General features: G+C 46.1%; 1 protein-coding gene across 1 annotated transcript in view; it reads right to left on the bottom strand.

Moving 5' to 3' along the window:
• The window catches only part of FAM120A (family with sequence similarity 120A), a 185,026-nt gene that overhangs the window by 47,395 nt on the left and 115,877 nt on the right, over positions 1-21,754 (bottom strand). Inside the window, exon 9 of the mRNA XM_030208505.1 lies at positions 2,305-2,529. Coding sequence (XP_030064365.1) covers positions 2,305-2,529 — 225 coding nt within the window. The remainder of the gene's footprint in view (positions 1-2,304; positions 2,530-21,754) is intronic.

Below are 21,754 nucleotides of genomic sequence, written 5' to 3'. Positions count from 1 at the left end.
CTGCCACACCTCGGCAGTGGCCCAAGGGCTCACAAACCAGTTTCCAGCTTTGAAAACGTGACAGCTTCTGAAGATCCCAAAAGACTAAATTAAAGGTTCCATTCTGGACACAGTGTACAAAAGAGAGACAAGCGGCCTGCTCTCTGCAAGAATTGAATTATATCTGGGTGAGCCACAAGAGATGTCTTCTATAGTTGGCCCCTGAAACAGGCCAACGCCGCACCCTGAAATTGTAGACAACCCAATGCAAGTCCTTCCTGAGCAGAGAAGGGAGAAAGTCCGCGTTCAGAACACCAGCCCTCGAATGACTGTCACATTCACCATGGATGTAGAGTTTCTGAGCCTGAAGCAAGGTAGCAGTGACCAAATCAGAATAACCTTTTCATCTCAACTGCTGTGGTCTTGAAACAGGAATTCATCCCCTGTAGCAGCTAATGTGAAACAAGGAATCCTTGTGGGTTTACATGTGCAAACTATGCTGGAGATACGTGCATATGAAAAGCACCTTGCAGCAACTCTAACTGTCCCTGCTTCACTAAACAGGCCTGATGTAAGAGCAATATAAACCTTGTAGAAAACAAAGATCCCGATGCAGCTGAATGCTCTGTCAGGGCCCTAAGGCTGTAAAATGGTGGCTGTGCTCCATGCATGACGAGCCAGAGGCTGCTCCCGACAAAATGGCGCCTGTTCCCATGCACTCCTGTATCTGCACACCGGACCAGCTGGAGATCCCAAAGACCCCAGCATATTCAGATGCTGCGCCAAATCCAAAGATGTGCTGCTACCGAACGTTTCATCTATGTTCCGTGGGATTCCTAGCTTGCACGCATTGCAATGCCCCTATGCCAGCTGGCAGGTCCCACAGCAGGAGCACCGCTTAACTGCCTCCATGGGAGTCGCCATTCACCCCTGTCACAAGCGCAGCACAATGTGTCCCAAGCAGTGAGTCAGGATCCCTCCCTTGCAACAAGTAGAGCTTGCAGCCCCTTCAAGTGGTTCTGAGTCAAACTTTAGTGGGGACTTACCACTGCTGGCTGCTCCCCCCCAAGCTCAGTTTCCACAAGTCTTACCACAGATGAGAAAGGCTCAGGACTGATACTCTGTCTCATGCTCGCCAGCAAACCTCTTTCCTTCTCTTTTCTTTCTTTTTTAAGGTTGTTGTGCTGGAAAAGGAGAGCTACACAGGAAACAGGGGAGAGGTGGAGGGAAGAAGTAAATTTGTGGGGCACCACAGACAAGGGGGATCTGAAGACCTCCAGATATGACTCTGCAGACTCAAGCCACTCCCAAAGTTCAACAGGGGATCATGACCAACTAGACAAGGAGCAAATCACTCAGAACCAGAGGCTGAATAGTACGTCTATCCATCTGCTGGAGATAGAAAATACCGAGAAGCTGGATTTGGATGCCAAGAGAGATATTTCTCAGCTCAGTTTTCAGTTCTGCATGTCCACCTGCTAGTTGATGGACACAACTATCCCACAGGTTCTGGAATAGTGGGAAGTTACGTAATGGAATCATGTTTTCCTGCTTTAAAAAAGAAACAGTGCAGTAGCATAAATAATTTTTAAAATGCATGCATAAGAAATGAGAAATAAATGCAAAGATGAATGGAGAAATTTTAGTAAATGATTAAGAAACTCTGCCATATCTCCCAACAAGAAAAAATATGAACAATGATGGAGAGAGCTAGCGCTTCCATTAGGCAAACTATGTAGTCACCTAGAGAAGTGGAGATTTCAGGGGCAGCAAAAGGCAGTGGGCAGGTGTTTTAAATTCCCACCCTCCTGGAACCCCTCAGCCTAATGGTTAACAACCCTCGGTCCCCATGGCCAATAGGAAGAAGAGCACTTTATAGAGTGTTTTCTTCTTCAACACAGGGTCAGTCTCATGGTATGAGCTGCTAGATCCCTTGCAGCTCATACTGTGAGACTCACCCCAGGGAGCAGAAGAGGCTGGCACCCTTCATCCTGCTGGTCACAAGAGCTCAGCAAACAGGGGACATGCTGGGTTAGGAACTCCAGAGAAGCAGTGGCCAAGCCAGTAGTTAAGTTGCATAAAGCAGACTTGCAGGACAGTAACACACATCGTGGGGGCCAAGACTGGGATCCTCAGACACCAATGCCCCCAACCTATATGCAATGTAAATGTCTGCTGGCTACCACCATCAACTATGCGAGAAAAGACACTTCCAAAACACAGCACACAATTCCATCTCCTAATACTTCCAAGGTACCACATCTAATAACCCATGCAATCAAATGTGTAAGAAGGAAATTTAAATTCTATATTAGGTGGTCATACCTTAGTTAAGATATGAAAGATATAAGGATACATCAGTCCCTTCTTGTGCCTGTGTTCTGCCACCCTCAAAACTTCAGGGGCCACAGCAGGCAGAGGAGGAGTTGTGATATCCATATGGTTCCTTGTGGGCATTGATAACAAACATGGGATATGCATACTGTTGGCTTGGTTCCCTTTATTTACAGCAGCCTGATTCCCTGAAGAGCGAGTTGAAGAACTTTCTGCCTGCAATTACAAATGCAGAAAAGCAATAAAACATTTAAGGTTTAAAGCACAAGCTATACACCACAGGACGTCTTTTTCTTTCAAAAGAAGAAAGAAAAGTATTCTAAAACTACAAAATTTGTACTAATTGTTTTATTCTTACCAATTTGTTTTAAAGTTGCTGGTAAAGGGATAGATGAAGAGAAGATAATGGCATTCTGGGCAGATTGTGTTTTTTAAAATTCACAATGAAAAATAGCTTAACGTATACTATGATAATTTCAGGTCTAGGCACACTTACGGTGGGTATCTCCTACTAATATGTTTTTAAATAAAAACAGAAGAGTTTCATGTTTTTTTTTATAAACGTTTCCAAGGATCAGAAAAGCACTTATGTTATGGAAAAAAAAACCCCCCACAATATATAGAGACAACACCAAAAATGTTTTGAGTAAAGAAAAATAATTGGATGTGCTGGCATCTAGTATTATCAGGGTAGTTCTGTAACAGTCCATCTAGGATAAGAGGGTAAGCAGGCACCTATTTCAAGGCCTACTTTTTTAAAAAATAGAATACTAGTTCAAGTGGAACATAGCCGATATAATTCCTGTGCTAGATGTAAGCCAGTGTAAGACAGAACACATCTAAATGATAGTCTACTATAAATTACACATTCCGTCCAGGCACACCCGAACACTAGCAAAGTGTGTGCCATTAAAATATGGGGTGTACTTTTCTACTACTTAGTATTGTATAGGAAGTCAGTTGTGTGTGTAAGTGGCCATTTATGTGCATTCCTGCTGTCTAAAACTAAGGGCCCTGTTTACTAAGGTGCACTAGCATTTTTAGCACACGTTAAAAATTAGCACACACTAACATTAGAGACACCCACAGGAATATATGGGTGTCTCTAGGGTTAGCACACGCTAATTTTTAGCATGCGATAAAATGCTAACGCACCTACAGCACAACATAGTAAAGAGGGCCCTAAGTGGTTACTTACAGAACCACACTCTGTATCAAGGGTTTTTAACCTAGGGTCCATGAACTTGGATGGACAATTACAACTTTATTTTCACTAACCTCTAACTGGAATGTAGCTTTCATTCAATAATGAATGAAAACAATGGATGGCCTCCAGACTTCAAAAATATTTGTTAATGTCAATGAATCTATTTTAAATAATTATACCCTAAAAAAGGGGAAACCAAAATACATTTGGTTGTGTGAAGTACCTTTTTCTGTAAAAGCCTGTCAATTGATAATGGTCTTTCATTGTGTTGTATATCTCTATATCTTAAACCATATTCAATATATTGATAATGGTCTTTCACTGTGTTGTATATCTCTATATCTTAAACCATATTCAATATAATTCTCAAATTCCTATGAATCTCATCTCTTATGAAGGAAAAAGACCTCAAATGTCCCGGCTAGGCAGAAAGTAAAATATCTTAGTGCCAGCTCTTACTAGACCTCCAGTCTTCTCATCGGTCTATATATATCTACATATATACACACATATATATACACAGTGCAATCTGCTTAAGTGTAAGGGTATGGGACCAAAGAAATACATGCAGTTAACCGGAGCGTGCACTTAACCACTGACCCAAAGAAGCTTGACATCTGATAAACATATGTACAGTACTGTTTATTATACATACAGTATACAGTCTCCGTTAACTGACGTTAGGCTTCCTTGAAGTAATCAGTCATAGTCCTCTGTACACTCTTGTGTCTGTGAGTTCCATAGACTACGTCTGCCAGACGGTAAAAACTGTCATAGCACTGACATCCATTAGCCTCCAGATAGGCCCGCACAGTGTTGAGACTCTCCACTGATCTTGCAAAAGTGACAGGAGGTTGTTGAATTTCGTTAGCATGTGCCTCGCTGCTCATTTCATCATGTGTTTCATCATCAGCCATTGCCTGTGTGTAGGCGCATATCTCAACATCAGTGCTGTCGTCAGCTGTTTGTACATCGTAATCAACAGCTACATAGTGATGAAACTCCTCTTCAGTAACACCGGCTGGGATGTCAATAGCCTGTTCATCTGACGCGTTTGCAACAGCTGCATCTGTTTCGTCCCTCTCCACATCCTTAACAAAGCTCGCCTGCTTGTAGCAGTTCACAATGGTTGCCTGTGTAATATGATTCCAGGCTTCTTTCTGCATATGTAGGGAATCCAACAGTGATAGATTACGAGCCAGTTCAACAGCACATTTATCCTTTCCAGTCTGGTCATCCATAATACTCATCAGACAATGCAGCACAAGAGCCCGATAATGTTGTTTGAAATTGGCTATTATGCCCTGATCCACAGGTTGGATCAGAGAGGTAGTGTTTGGTGGCAGGAAGACCACCTTGACGTTAGACAGCCTGACATCATCACTGTATGCAGCACAATTATCACAACGCAACAAAATCTGACGCTTTTGTGCCAGCATTCTAGTGTCTAACTTCTCTAGCCACTGCTTCCAAATTTCCCCAGTCATCCATGAATTTGTATTAGCCTCGTATGACACGAGAAGTCGCTTAACATTCTTGAAGCAACGGGGCCGTTTGCTCTTGCCAATGTCAAGTGGTTCCAACTTCTCACTCCCATCCATATTGCAGCGTTTTACTTCCTGTAGTTTCGGCTTGTTTGAATGCAAGTGTTCCATCTGGAATCGCTCGCCAGTAGAGACAGTTTTCTTCAGTATTGAAAATGTCACAAAGTGCAAACTCGTTCAAGATGGTAGAAGAACCCAATTTTCAGCACCCAAAGTCATCAGCGTCTTGTTTTTCACCATGCTGTTTCTTGAATTTATGTGTTCCTCTCCTTCCATCTTTCCAACCATCCAACAGTGGCTTTGAATTCAGTTAGTCCAAGGACTTTTCAGCTAGATGATTAGCTTTCTCCATAAGCAGTGGACCACTGACAGCTGTCTGCTCCTGACTTGAGAAAACCACCGAAGAGCATCTTCTACATCCTCAGCTTTTCCCGCCCGTTTTCGTTTCCTGTGTGGATTTGTATTGTTTTGCCAGTCTTCCAGAAGCTGATCTTTCTGCTTCAAGATACGTGAAATTTGACTGTTGACACCATATTCTTTAGCAATAGATGCTTGACTTTGTTTGTTTTCTAATTTTTAAAGAACTTCTATTCGTTCAGCCAGTGTTAAAGTCTTACAGTTGCGCGACAACTCCAACTCCAGTGTACACTCTAACAACATTCTTTCGCTTATCCTGCCTGTGGCAGTTAACCAACGACATTTTAAATTTACCGCCCCTTTGTTACATGCCAATCAGCTTCCATATTCCGTGCGTGCGCTTATGCGGAGTCTTTCCTGCAGGGGAGTCGTCTTAAACCATGCATATAAGCGAATTTTGCACTTATCAGTGGTGCGCTAAACCGGTTTGTCCCCATAGAAATTGATGGCGCCAAAAACGGGACTGAAGTACAGCATGCAGTTAAACAGAGCATGCGCTTATCCGACGTGCACTTAAATGCAGTGCACTGTGTGTGTGTGTGTATATATATATATATATATATATATATTGCACTCTAACTTCTCCAAGTGTCTTTGAACTTTGTAATTCAAATATTCATTAAATATTGCTTTTCCAATTCTTCATAAAATGTTGCAACTTTCCGTTTCACTATTTGATCAAGCTTCATCAGGGAACTAAGTTCTCAAATCACATCACCTACAAAATACTAGCCGTTAAGCCCGTTAAAACGGGCGAGATTTCAGCTACCCTCCTCGCCACCGCTCCCTCCCCCCTCCGTGCCGGGCCCCTTGCACTGACCTGACAGCGCCTCTCACCTCGGTGTGAAAGCGCTGCAGGCAGCAGAAGATCGCTCTGTTGCCTGCAGCGCTTCCACACGGAGGTGAGAGGTGCTGTCAGGTCAGTGCAGGGGGCCCGATACGGAGGGGGGGCGGGAGCGGCGGCAGGGATTGGGGGAGGGAGGAGGTTGGTGCGCGCGATGTTCGTTTCCAGGCTCCAGCGGCAGCATCCGACAGTCCGACTCCGTTTCCCTCTCTGTTCCGCCCTTTGACGTCATCACGTCTTGACACGAGGGCGGGACAGAGAGGGAAGTCTCTACTGCGCATTTGAAGGTGAGTCGGTCACTTCCCATTTATATGTTTGATATGACAGACTTTTGGTGCCTTCAATATACATTTCAAATAGTGATCACAAGAGTAAACAAACTTACTGCGCTCTGATCCACGCCAAATTTCAAACATGGAGCTTACTGGCTAGAAGAATTACGGGCACAAGAATTAAGCTAAGTGCTTTAATTACTTAAAGTTGCAACATTTTACGAAGAATTCGAAAAGCAATATTTAATGACTATTTGAACTACAAAGTTAGAGTTGGAGAAGTTAGAGTGCACAATATATATATAACAAAAAATTATCAATTGGAGGTTTTTTAGACCAATGAGAAGACTGGAGTCCAGTAAGAGCTGGCACTAAAATTTTACTTGCTGCCTAACCGGGACATTTGAGGTCTATTTCCTCCATGAGATATGACATTCAGAGGAATTTAAATATTATATTGAATATGGTTTAAGATAAGAGATATACAACACAGTGAAATTTTCATCTTATTATATTATATATACCTAATTTTTGCTAAAATTGTGTCTAGACATTAATTGATAATGGTCAACATATATTTGTTGGGTTTTTTTTATAACTGTATTTGAGCATAGTTGATTTCCTCTGTAATACAATGTGTATCTATGCATTCTATTTCATGCATTTAAACACAGTTTTCACCAAACTCTCAAATCATGGCACAAAAAGATTAAGAACCCCTGCCTTTTATGCTGAAAAACTGATAAAGTTTTTGAAAATGCAAGCTTGAGCTCTGCATTGCTCTGACCTCTGTTCCATGTGATCAAGCTACCTTTCTAAGAGCCTTGTTTACTATAGGCATGCCAACTTTTTAGCGCATGCTAAAAATTAGCATACGCAAGTGATAGAGACATCTATTATATTCCTATGGGTGTCTCTATAGTTAGCGCATGCTAAAAGGTTTGCGTACCAAAAGCACAGCTTAGTAAACAGGGCCCTAAAGTTGCACTGCAGCTTGATCACATGGAACAGTACAGTAATAAGGTCACAGAAAGGGAGCATAATAAAATGAAATGAAATCCAACCAAGCAATGATGTTAAGTGTTAAAAAGATGCAAGCTTCCCAAGGCAATGACACATATATTATATATATATATTAAAAAAACAAACAAACCATACACTAATCCTCTGGAAGAACATTGCAGCCCAACTGGCATACCAGGGCCATTTCACAGTATAAGCTTTATTTTTATTTATTTAAAAAAAATTTATAACCTATCTAAAATTCAACAATAAAGTCAAAATAACATAACATACACAGTACAGACCATTGATTAGTACTTTAAATAAATAAAATAATATACCCAACCTCCTGCAATAAAACCAATATTTCTAATATATGCAATTAAAGGCTTTTCAAAAAATAAGCCTTCAAGAATTTCCTGAATTGTAGAAAAAAATGTTATACAGTGCTATTCCAAGGGCACAGAATTCCATAACAATGATCCAGCAATATGAATAACGAAAAACTATATTTATTTATAATGGAATTTATACCCCACATTATCTAGAGAAGTCTTGTTCAATGTGGCTTACAAAGATAGTTACAAAGGAAGAATCTGTTGATGAAGATAGTCATAATCATGCTCGATGAGCTGATGAAGGTGGAGGCATAGTTGCTTGTCTTATCTTTCCTATTTTGCAACAGAATTATTTTCCAATTTTAATATATTTATTATTATATTTATGTTTTTAGATTGTAAGCATAGTTAATAAACTGGGTAGACCACAACCTGGAAATTATCTGAGGTTAGCAGTTCTTGAAGTAGCCTTACAGTTTCAACTTATACAACTAACCACATTATTATTATATTATTATTTATTGCATTTGTATCCCACATTTTCCCACCTATTTGCAGGCTCAATGTGGCTTACATAGTTTTGTTATGACATTATCATTTCAGGATATCAGATACAATTAGTAATGTGCAGGGATTAAGTAAGGGTAGAAAGAAGGAAGTGAATCTGGTAAGTGTAGAAGTTGGACTTTCATAACTGGGTGGGTTGGTGATATGGATTATTGAGGCTATATGTTCTCTTTGTAGGCCTTGTTGAAGAAATATGTCTTCTGAGATTTGCAATATAAATAGGTTTAAAAAGATAATGAAGAATCCAAAACCACCCCTTGGTAGTGAACCATATTTAATGGAAAACTCGAACAATTTCATCCTGAAAGAAACAATACTTGTGTCTTATCCGTGACTAATTTCAGTTTATGTGCTGTTAGCTAAGCTTTTATTGTACAAAACAAACTGCCATGAAATCCAGTTGGTAAATACATATGGTTATATGCATACAGTTTCTTCAAAGTCTAGTTGTTAAGGATGTCTTATTGATTTAAAAAAAGAAACACGCTATTGTTTACTGCTACATTAGGTCTCACAACATTCACTAGATATAATCACTCTTTAGGAGCATGGAGTTAATATATGAAGAGAGATTCAGTTAATGATGCAAATCCAATAAAGTTCATTTAAAAAGCTAATTTATTTGTGCTAACATAACGATGCAAAGTAATATGAACACCATGTAGCTGAACAGCTAAATATGCCCAGCTCCACTGTAATCAGAACTGTAGTAATTAACACTCAGCCAACATAAAAAAATAAATGTTCAGTGCAGATCAAAGTGGTCTGGCATTTAAGACGGGTCACTTACAATCTGCCACTTTATTGCATTTAGGGTAATCAATGAAACTACAGGTATTAGCTCATCCATTCCCATCTCCTGGCTACAATTATGTTATTAGAAGCTAATGATAACACAGTTTTTTTTTACACTTCAGGGGATTCGGAAGGGGCATACTTTGCCAGAACTATTAGAGGTCATTTTAGAGGTGGCCTTGGCAATTAGTGAGTTGGTAACAAGGGATTTGAGTTTTCTGATATGTCAGCCCTAGGTTTCTTCTATATCAGTAGTGGTCAGACATTTGCACTGGTTACAGTTCAGATTTTCTTTTCTGTCATAAGGAAACTACATTTTACTACAGCTCAATTTACTGTGCAAGCCACTAACCTGTATCTCAATAACACAGGTTAGTAAATTGCACACTAGAAACGGGGGGAAGGCCGACAGTCGCTCAAAAGCACATGGTTCGGGATAAGGTATCTTTCAAAGATATCACCAAAACAGGGCAGATAGGGTATCCTGATAGTGAGGTTGCAAAAGAGGCCATAGTAGATCAGGTGTCCTTAAATAAAAATAAAAAACAGACAAAAGATTGCAAATTAATACTGTCAAGTACTGAGCATGATGTAAATAGGAACAACAAACATAGTTTGAAATGTCTATATGCAAATGCCAGGAGCCTAAGAAATAAGATGGGAGAGTTAGAATATATTGCACTAAATGAAAAATTAGATATAATAGGCATCTTTGAGACCTGGTGGAAGGAGGATAACCAGTGGGACATTGTCATACCGGGGTACAAATTATGTCGTAGTGATAGGGTGGATCGAATTGGTGGAGGGGTAGCATTGTATATTAACGAGAGCCTTGAATCAAATAGATTTAAAAATCTGCATGAAACAAAACACTTCTTGGAATCACTATGGATGGAAATTCCATGTGTAAAGGGGAAAAGGATAGTGATAGGAGTATACTACCATCCACCTGGCCAGGATGAACAAACGGATGCAGAAATGTTAAAGGAAATTAGGGACGCAAACAAACTGGGCAACAAAATAATAATGGGTGATTTCAATTACCCCGATATTGACTGGGTAAATGTAACATCGGGGCACGCTAGGGAGGTAAAATTCCTTGATGAGATCAAGGACTGCTTTATGGAACAGCTGGTACAGGAGCCGACGAGAGAAGGAAAAATTCTAGACCTAGTCCTTAATGGAGCACATGATCTGGTGCAGGAGGCTGGGGCCGCTTGATAACAGTGATTATAATATGATCAGATTTGATATTAGCTTTGAAGTAAGTATACATACGAAATCAAATATGTTAGCGTTTAACTTTAAAAAAGGAGACTACGATAAAATGAGAAGAACGGTGAAAATCATTCACGGAGAAGCCCCGACCTATATGTCAGACCTTATAGACTTGCCTACCAGGAACACAAAAAGATCAGCACGCACATTCCTCAATCTCCACTATCCTAACTGCAAAGGGCTAAAATATAAATCCACATACGCGACCAGTTTCTCATACATTAGCACGCAGCTATGGAACGCACTACCGAAGGCCATAAAAACAACACAAGACCTAACTATCTTCCGAAGGCTACTGAAAACAGACCTGTTCAAGAAGGCATACCATAAACATCCATCTTAAATACTAAATAATAAGACTTTACACGACCTAGACATAACTGAATTCTCATCACTTGACTGATCAACATCTTCGCTATTAATTGAACAAGCACTACCACTTTAATCTTTATGACGAATAGGATCTCTCCATAGTCGATGATCTAATGTAGGTTACAATCCAACTTATTACTCAGGAACCTTCATGCATTACCATAATATATTCTTCCTTACCATGTATATAGGCACATGATATATAGCTAAACCATGTACTGTTCCATGTATGTTATGTTCCATGCATACTACCATGTATGTATGCACCATAACGCATTACCATTTGTAATTCTGTTACCCGGAAATGGCAACCGCCACTACGGCAAATGTAAGCCACATTGAGCCTGCAAATTGGTGGGAAAATGTGGGATACAAATGCTACAAATAAATAAATTAATTAAATTAATTTTAAAAAACTTAGAGGAGCAACTGCGAGAGTCAAAAATTTACATCAGGTGTGGATGCTGTTCAAAAACACCATCCTGGACGCAAAGGCCAAATATATTACACGTATTAAAAAAGGAGGACGGACGACCAAACGACAGCCGGCATGGTTAAAAAGTGAGGTGACGGAAGCTATTAGAGCTAAAAGAAAATCCTTCAGAAAATGGAAGAAGGGACCGACTGAAAATAATAAGAAACAGCATAAGGAATGTCAAGTCAAATGCAAAGAGGGACTTCGAAAAAAAGATTGCGTTGGAAGCCAATACACATAGTAGAATTTTTTTTAGGTATATTAAAAGCAGGAAACTGGCAAAAGAATCGGTTGGACCGTTAGATGACCGAGGAGTAAAAGGGGCGATCAGGGAAGATAAAGCCGTAGCTGAGAGATTAAATTAATTCTTTGCTTCGGTCTTCACCGAGGAAGATGGTATTCGAAGCTGACGAGTCGGAGAAACTTAATGAATTCTCTGTAAACCTGGAGGATGTAATGGGGCAGTTCTACAAACTGAAGAGTAGCAAATCTCCTGGACCGGATGGTATTCATCCCAGAGTTCTGATAGAACTGAAAAATGAACTTCCGGAGTTATTGTTAGTAAAGCGAATGCTACATACCTGTAGAAGGTATTCTCCAAGGACAGCAGGCTGATTGTTCTCACTGATGGGTGACGTCCACGGCAGCCCCTCCAATCGGAAACTTCACTAGCAAAGGCCTTTGCTTGTCCTCGCGCGCCCATGCGCACCGCGCATGCGCGGCCGTCTTCCCGCCCGAACCGGCTCGTGTTCGTCAGTCCCATATGTAGCAAGACAAGACAAGGGAAGACACAACTCCAAAGGGGAGGCGGGCGGGTTTGTGAGAACAATCAGCCTGCTGTCCTCGGAGAATACCTTCTACAGGTATGTAGCATTCGCTTTCTCCGAGGACAAGCAGGCTGCTTGTTCTCACTGATGGGGTATCCCTAGCCCCCAGGCTCACTCAAAACAACAAACACGGTCAACTGGACTCGCAACGGCAAGGACATAACTGAGATTGACCTAACAATTTATTCAACTAACTGAGAGTGTAGCCTGGAACAGAATAAAAAATGGGCCTAGGGGGGTGGAGTTGGATTCTAAACCCCGAACAGATTCTGAAGCACTGACTGCCTGAACCGACTGTCGCGTCAGGTATCCTGCTGCAGGCAGTAATGAGATGTGAATGTGTGGACAGATGACCACGTCGCAGCTTTGCAAATCTCTTCAATAGTGGCTGACTTCAAGTGGGCTACCGACGCTGCCATAGCTCTAACATTATGAGCCGTGACATGATCCTCAAGAGCCAGCCCAGCCTGGGCGTAAGTGAAGGAAATGCAATCTGCTAGCCAACTGGATATGGTGCGTTTCCCTACAGCCACTCCCCTCCTGTTGGGATCAAAAGAAACAAACAATTGGGCGGACTGTCTGTTGGGCTGTGTCCGCTCCAGATAGAAGGCCAATGCCATCTTGCAGTCCAATGTGTGCAGCTGACGTTCAGCAGGGCAGGAATGAGGACGGGGAAAGAATGTTAGCAAGACAATTGAACTGGTTCAGATGGAACTCCGACACTACCTTCGGCAAGAACTTAGGGTGAGTGCGGAGGACTACTCTGTTATGATGAAATTTGGTGTAAGGGGCCTGGGCTACCAGGGCCTGCAGCTCACTGACTCTACGAGCTGAAGTAACTGCCACCAAGAAAATGACCTTCCAGGTCAAGTACTTCAGATGGCAGGAGTTCAGTGGCTCAAAAGGAGGTTTCATCAGCTGGGTGAGAACAACATTGAGATCCCATGACACTGTAGGAGGTTTGACGGGGGGCTTTGACAAAAGCAAACCTCTCATGAAGCAAATAACTAAAGGCTGTCCTGAGATCGGTTTACTTTCCACACGGTGATGGTATGCACTGATTGCACTAAGGTGAACCCTTACAGAGTTGGTCTTGAGACCAGACTCAGACAAGTGCAGAAGGTATTCAAGCAGGGTCTGTGTAGGACAAGAGCGAGGATCTAGGGCCTTGCTGTCACACCAGACGGCAAACCTCCTCCATAGAAAGAAGTAACTCCTCTTAGTGGAATCTTTCCTGGAAGCAAGCAAGATGCGGGAGACACCCTCTGACACACCCAAAGAGGCAAAGTCTACGCTCTCAACATCCAGGCCGTGAGAGCCAGAGACTGGAGGTTGGGATGCAGAAGCGCCCCTTCGTCCTGTGTGATGAGGGTCGGAAAACACTCCAATCTCCACGGTTCTTCGGAGGATAACTCCAGAAGAAGAGGGAACCAGATCTGACGCGGCCAACAGGGAGCAATCAGAATCATGGTGCCTTGGTCTTGCTTGAGTTTCAACAAAGTCTTCCCGACCAGAGGTATGGGAGGATAAGCATACAGGAGACCCTCCCCCCAGTCCAGGAGGAAGGCATCTGGTGCCAGTCTGCCGTTGGCCTGAAGCCTGGAACAGAACTGAGGGTCCTTGTGGTTGGCTCGAGATGCAAAGAGATCTACCAAGGGGGTGCCCCACACCTGGAAGATCTGTCGCACTACTCGGGAGTTGAGCGACCACTCGTGAGGTTGCATAATCCTGCTCAGTCTGTCGGCCAGACTGTTGTTTACACCTGCCAGGTATGTGGCTTGGAGCACCATACCCTGATGGCGAGCCCAAAGCCATATGCTGACGGCTTCCTGACACAGGGGGCGAGATCCGGTGCCCCCCTGCTTGTTGATGTAATACATGGCAACCTGGTTGTCTGTCTGAATTTGGATAATTTGGTGGGACAACCGATCTCTGAAAGCCTTCAGAGCGTTCCAGACCGCTCGTAACTCCAGGAGATTGATCTGCAGATCGCGTTCCTGGAGGGACCAGCTTCCTTGGGTGTGAAGCCCATCGACATGAGCTCCCCACCCCAGGAGAGACGCATCCGTAGTCAGCACTTTTTGTGGCTGAGGAATTTGGAAGGGACGTCCCAGAGTCAAATTGGACCAAATCGAGAAAACTTGTGGACAGGTGGGATCACGTCCTCTAGATCCCCAGCAGCCTGAAAACCACTGGGAAGCTAGGGTCCATTGAGCAGAACGCATGCAAAGACGAGCCATGAGAGTCACATGAACTGTGGAGGCCATGTGGCCCAGCAATCTCAACATCTGCCGAGCTGTGATCTGCTGGGACGCTCGCACCCGCGAGACGAGGGATAAACAGTTGTTGGCTCTCACCTCTGGGAGATAGGCACGAGCCGTCCGAGAATCCAGCAGAGCTCCTATGAATTCGAGTTTCTGCACTGGGAGAAGATGGGACTTTGGATAATTTATCACAAACCCCAGTAGCTCCAGGAGGCGAATAGTCATCTGCATGGACTGTAGAGCTCCTGCCTCGGATGTGTTCTTCACCAGCCAATCGTCGAGATAGGGGAACACGTGCACTCCCAGCCTGCGAAGCGCCGCTGCTACTACAGCCAAGCACTTCGTGAACACTGGGCGCAGAGGCGAGCCCAAAGGGTAGCACACAATACTGGAAGTGACGTGTGCCCAGCTGAAATCGCAGATACTGTCTGTGAGCTGGCAGTATAGGGATGTGCGTGTAGGCGTCCTTCAAGTCCAGAGAGCATAGCCAGTCATTTTCCTTAATCATGGGAAGAAGGGTGCCCAGGGAAAGCATCCTGAACTTTTCTTTGACCAGATATTTGTTCAGGGCCCTTAGGTCTAGGATGGGACGCATCCCCCCTGTTTTCTTTTCCACAAGGAAGTACCAGGAATAGAATCCCAGCCCGTGTGGGCCACGGTGTGAGCGTCTAGAAGTAGACTCCCTCGCCCGCACCGGCGAAGCTCCCTCCGCCGACGGGGAGCCTTCCTGGGAGGCGACCGCAGTCGGTACCGCAAGCGGCACCAATGTCGGAGACCTCACCCCGGGCAAGGGGCCAGCCGGCGCCTCACTCGACGGTACCGGTGGCGCAAGCACCCCCGGTACCGGAGGGGAAGGGCGCAACAGCTCTCCCAGGATCTCTGGGAGAACGGCCCGGAGACTCTCGTGCAGGGCGGCTGTGGAGAAAGACATGGAAGCCGATGCAGGTGTCGAAGTCAGAGTCTGTTCCGGGCGTGGAGGCTGTTCCGGGCTGTCCAAGGTGCAGCGCATCGACACCTCCTGAACAGAGGGTGAGCGGTCCTCCCGGTGCCGATGCCTACTGGGTGCCGACTCCCTCGGCGACCCACAGCTCTCGGTACTGACGCGGGAAGGAGACCGGTGTCGATGCTTCTTTGACTTTTTCAAACGAAGCATGTCACCGGAGCTTCCCGGTACCGACGAGGAGGACGTAGAATCCAGCCGTCGCTTCCTCGGGGCCGAGGCCGAAGAAGGTCGGTCTCGGGGGGGCTGTACCGCAGGAGCCCTCAGGGTAGGGGGAGACCCACCCGAAGGCTCACCGCCACCAGCAGGGGAATGGACAGCCCTCACCTGCACTCCAGTCGAAGCACCACCGTCCGACGACATCAGCACCAGTGGAGGTCCCTGTACCACCGATGCCGACGCAGCCTTCCGATGTCTTGGCCCCGACGATGCAGAGGGTCGATGCCTCGATGCAATCGATACAGTCGCGGCCGAGGGCAGAGGTCTTGACGCTGTCGACGTCGATGCACTCGATACTCCCAGTGCCGATGCCGACGAAGAGCCCGAGAACAACACGTTCCACTGGGCCAATCTCGCTACCTGAGTCCTTTTCTGTAAAAGGGCGCAAAGACTACAGGCCTGCGGGCGGTGCCCAGCCCCCAGACACTGAAGACACGACGCGTGCCTATCAGTGAGCGAGATTACCCGGGCGCACTGGGTGCACTTCTTGAAGCCGCTGGGAGACTTCGATGACATGGGCTGAAAATTCACGCCGGCGAAATCAAAACTCGTAATCGCTTTAAGGCACCAAAAAGAGGGGGAGAAAAAATTCAACCCGAGGCCTCAAAATGGCCTACCCCGAAAACGAAAGAAAACTTAACGGGGCAAAAACTAGAAATACGGGAAGGGGAAGAAGACCGAAAGGCCCTTCTCCGAAATCCCTTCTTTTTTTTTTTTTTTTGAAGCGAAAGTCAAAAGACGCGCGAGGGTCAACTTAAGGGGCGCGAACTGCGCAAACACCACCGTACCGAGCGCGGACAAAAGAAAACTGACGAACACGAGCCGGTTCGGGCGGGAAGACGGCCGCGCATGCGCGGTTCGCATGGGCGCGCGAGGACTAGCAAAGGCCTTTGCTAGTGAAGTTTCCGATTGGAGGTGCTGCCGTGGACGTCACCCATCAGTGAGAACAAGCAGCCTGCTTGTCCTCGGAGAATATCAAATTTATCCTTAAAATCGAGCTTGGTACCGGAAGATTGGAGGATGGCCAATGTAATGCCGATTTTAAAAAAAGGTTTCAGAGGAGCCAGGCAAAATGGTAGAGACTATTATAAAGAACAAAATTACAGAGCATATTCAAAAGCATGGATTAATGAGACAAAGTCAACATGGATTTAGTGAAGGGAAATCTTGCCTCACCAATCTACTACATTTCTTTGAAGGGGTGAACAAGCATGTGGATAAAGGGAAGCCGGTTAATATTGTGTATCTGGATTTCCAGAAGGTGTTTGACAAAATACCTCATGAAAGACTCCAGAGGAAATTGGAGAGTCAAGGGATAGGAGGTAGTGTTCTATTCTGAAAAAAACAAAACTGGTTAAAAGATAGAAAACAGAGAGTAGTCTTAAATGGTCAGTATTCTCAATGTAGAAGGGTAGTTAGTGGGGTTCCCCAGGGGTCTGTGCTGAGACTGTTGCTTTTTAAAGCGAATGCTACATACCTGTAGAAGGTATTCTCCGAGGACAGCAGGCTGATTGTTCTCACTGATGGGTGACGTCCACGGCACCCCCTCCAAACGGAATGTTCACTAGCAAAGACGTTTGCTAGCCAATGCGCACCGTGCATGCGCGGTCGTCTTCCCGCCCGAACCGGCTCGTGTTCGTCAGTCCCGTATGTAGCAAGACAAAGACAAGGGAAGACACAACTCCAAAGGGGAGGCGGGCGGGTTTGTGAGAACAATCAGCCTGCTGTCCTCGGAGAATACCTTCTACAGGTATGTAGCATTCGCTTTCTCCGAGGACAAGCAGGCTGTTTGTTCTCACTGATGGGGTATCCCTAGCCCCCAGGCTCACTCAAAACAACAAACATGGTCAACTGGGCCTCGCAACGGAGAGGACATAACTGAGATTGACCTAACATCTTATTCAACTAACTGAGAGTGTAGCCTGGAACAGAATAAAAAATGGGCCTAGGGGGGTGGAGATGGATTCAAACCCCAAACAGATTGTGAAGCACCGACTGCCCAAACCGACTGTCGCGTCGGGTATCCTGCTGCAGGCAGTAATGAGATGTGAATGTGTGGACAGATGACCACGTCACAGCTTTGCAGATCTCTTCAATAGTGGCTGACTTCAAGTGGGCCACTGACGCTGCCATGGCTCTAACATTGTGAGCCGTGACATGACCCTCAAGAGCCAGCCCAGCCTGGGCGTACGTGAAGGAAATGCAATCTGCTAGCCAATTGGATATGGTGCGTTTCCCCACAGCCACTCCCCTCCTGTTGGGATCCAAAGAAACAAACATTTGGGCGGACTGTCTGTTGGGCTGTGTCCGCTCCAGATAGAAGGCCAATGCTCTTTTGCAGTCCAATGTGTGCAGCTGACGTTCAGCAGGGCAGGAATAAGGACGGAGAAAGAATGTTGGCAAGACAATTGACTGGTTCAGATGGAACTCCGACACCACCTTTGGCAAGAACTTAGGGTGAGTGCGGAGGACTACTCTATTATGATGAAATTTGGTATAAGGAGCATGAGCTACTAGGGCATGAAGCTCACTGACTCTACGAGCTGAAGTTACTGCCACCAAGAAAATGACCTTCCAGGTCAAGTACTTCAGATGGCATGAATTCAGTGGCTCAAAAGGAGGTTTCATCAGCTGGGTGAGAACGACATTGAGATCCCATGACACTATAGGAGGTTTGATGGGGGGCTTTGACAAAAGCAAACCCCTCATAAAGCGAACAACTAAAGGCTGTCCCGAGATCAGCTTACCTTCCACACGGTAATGGTATCCACTGATTGCGCTAAGGTGAACCCTTACAGAGTTGGTCTTGAGACCAGACTCAGACAAGTGCAGAAGGTAGTCAAGTAGGGTCTGTGTAGGATAAGAGCGAGGATCTAAGGCCTTGCTGTCACACCAGACGGCAAACCTCCTCCATAAAAAGAAGTAACTCCTCTTAGTGGAATCTTTCCTGGAAGCAAGCAAGACACGGGAGACACCCTCCGACAGACCCAAAGAGGCAAAGTCTACGCTCTCAACATCCAGGCCGTGAGAGCCAGAGACTGGAGGCTGGGATGCAGAAGCGCCCCTTCATTCTGGGTGATGAGGGTCGGAAAACACTCCAATCTCCACGGTTCTTCGGAGGACAACTCCAGAAGAAGAGGGAACCATATCTGACTCGGCCAAAAAGAAGCAATCAGAATCATGGTGCCTCGGTCTTGCTTGAGTTTCAACAAAGTCTTCCCCACCAGAGGTATGGGAGGATAAGCATACAGCAGGCCTTCCCCCCAATCTAGGAGGAAGGCATCCGATGCCAGTCGGCCGTGGGCCTGAAGTCTAGAACAGAACTGAGGGACTTTGTGGTTGGCTCGAGATGCGAAGAGATCTACCAAGGGGGTGCCCCACACTTGGAAGATCCGGCGCACTACTCTGGAGTTGAGCGACCACTCGTGAGGTTGCATAATCCTGCTCAACCTGTCGGCCAGACTGTTGTTTACGCCTGCCAGATATGTGGCTTGGAGAAACATGCCATAACGGCGAGCCCACAGCCACATGCTGAAGGCTTCCTGACACAGGGGGCGAGATCCGGTGCCCCCCTGCTTGTTGATGTAATACATGGCAACCTGGTTGTCTGTCTGAATTTGGATAATTTGGTGGGACAGCCGATCTCTGAAAGCCTTCAGAACGTTCCAGACCGCTCGTAACTCCAGGAGATTGATCTGTAGACCTTGTTCCTGGAGGGACCAGCTCCCTTGGGTGTGAAGTCCATCGACATGAGCTCCCCACCCCAGGAGAGACGCATCCGTAGTCAGCACTTTTTGCGGCTGAGGAATTTGGAAAGGACGTCCCAGAGTCAAATTGGACCAAATCGAGAAAACTTGTGGACAGGTGGGATCACGTCCTCTAGATCCCCAGCAGCCTGAAAACCACTGGGAAGCTAGGGTCCATTGAGCAGAACGCATGCAAAGACGAGCCATGAGAGTCACACGAACTGTGGAGGCCATGTGGCCCAGCAATCTCAACATCTGCCGAGCTGTGATCTGCTGGGACGCTCGCACCCGGGAGACGAGGGACAACAGATTGTTGTCCCTTGTCTCCGGGAGATAGGCATGAGCCGTCCGAGAATCCAGCAGAGCTGCTATTAATTCGAGTCTCTGTACTGGGAGAAGATGGGACTTTGGATAATTTATCACAAACCCCAGTAGCTCCAGGAGTCGAATAGTCATCTGCATGGACTGTAGAGCTCCTGCCTTGGATGTGTTCTTTACCAGCCAATTGTCGAGATAAGCGAACACGTGCACCCCAAGCCTGCGGAGCGCTGCTGCTACCACAGCCAGACACTTTGTGAACACCCTGGGCACGGAGGCGAGCCCAAAGGGTAGCATACAGTACTGGAAGTGACGCGTTCCCAGACGGAATCGGAGATACTGTCTGTGAGCTGGCAGTATCGGAATATGCATGTAAGCATCCTTTAAGTCCAGAGAGCATAGTCAATCTTTTTCCTGAATCATGGGAAGAAGGGTGCCCAGGGAAAGCATCCTGAACTTTTCCTTGACCAGATATTTGTTCAGGGCCCTTAGGTCTAGGATGGGACGCATCCCCCCTGTTTTCTTTTCCACAAGGAAGTACCTGGAATAGAATCCCAGCCCTTCTTGCCCGGGTGGCACGGGCTCGACCGCATTGGCGCTGAGAAGGGCGGAGAGTTCCTCTGCAAGTACCTGCTTGTGCTGGAAGCTGTAAGACTGAGCTCCCGGTGGGCAATTTGGAGGCATGGAGGCCAAATTGAGGGCGTATCCTTGCCGGACTATTTGGAGAACCCACTGGAGGTTATAAGAGGCCACCTTTGGCAAAAAACTTTCAACCTCCCCCCGACCGGTAGATCGTCCAGCACGGACATTTTGATATCGGCTATGCTCTGCTGGAGCCAGTCAAAAGCTCGCCCCCTGCTGGGGATCTGAGGGGCCTTGCTGAGGCGCACGCTGCTGACGAGAGCGAGCGCGCTGGGGCTTAGCCTGGGCCGCAGGCTGTCGAGAGGGAGGATTGTACCTACGCTTACCAGAAGAGTAGGGAACAGTCCTCCTTCCCCCATAAAACGCCTACCTGATGAGGTAGATGCTGAAGGCTGCCTGCGGGAGAATTTGTCGAAAGCGTTATCCCGCTGGTGGAGCTGTTCTACCACCTGTTCGACTTTTTCCCCAAAAATGTTATCCGCACGGCAAGGGGAGTCCGCAATCCGCTGCTGGATCCTATTCTCCAGGTCGGAGGCACGCAGCCATGACAGTCTGCGCATCACCACACCTTGAGTAGCGGCCCTGGACGCAACATCAAAGGTATCGAATACCCCTCTGGCCAGGAATTTTCTACATGCCTTCAGCTGCCTGACCACCTCCTGAAACGGCTTGGCTTGCTCAGAAAGGAGCTGGTCCACCAAGTCCGCCAGCTTCCGCACATTATTCCGCATATGGATGCTCGTGTAGAGCTGGTAAGATTGAATCTTGGCCACGAGCATGGAAGAATGGTAGGCCTTCCTCCCAAAGGAGTCTAAGGTTCTGGGGTCTTTGCCCGGGGGCGCCGAAGCATGCTCCCTAGAACTCTTAGCCTTCTTCAGGCCCAGATCCACCACACCAGAGTCATGAGGCAACTGAGTGCGCATCAGCTCTGGGTCCCCATGGATCCGATATTGGGATTCTATCTTTTTGGGAATGTGGGGCTTAGTTAGTGGCTTGGTCCAGTTCGCCAGCAATGTCTTTTTCAGGACGTGATGCATGGGTACTGTGGACGCTTCCTTAGGTGGAGAAGGATAGTCCAAGAGCTCAAACATTTCAGTCCTTGGCTCATCCTCCACAACCACCGGGAAGGGGATGGCTGTAGACATCTCCCGGACAAAGGCCGAGAAAGACAGACTCTCGGGAGGAGAAAGCTCTCTTTCAGGGGAGGGAGTGGGGTCAGAAGGAAGGCCATCAGACTCCTCGTCAGAGAAATATCTGATGTCCTCCTCTGCCTCCCACGAGGCCTCATCATCGGTATCAGACACAAGTTCATGG

This window comes from Microcaecilia unicolor, chromosome 6, assembly GCF_901765095.1.
Source record: "Microcaecilia unicolor chromosome 6, aMicUni1.1, whole genome shotgun sequence".
Classification (NCBI taxonomy): Eukaryota; Metazoa; Chordata; class Amphibia; order Gymnophiona; family Siphonopidae; genus Microcaecilia; species Microcaecilia unicolor.
This window is presented reverse-complemented; position numbering and strand designations above follow the sequence as displayed.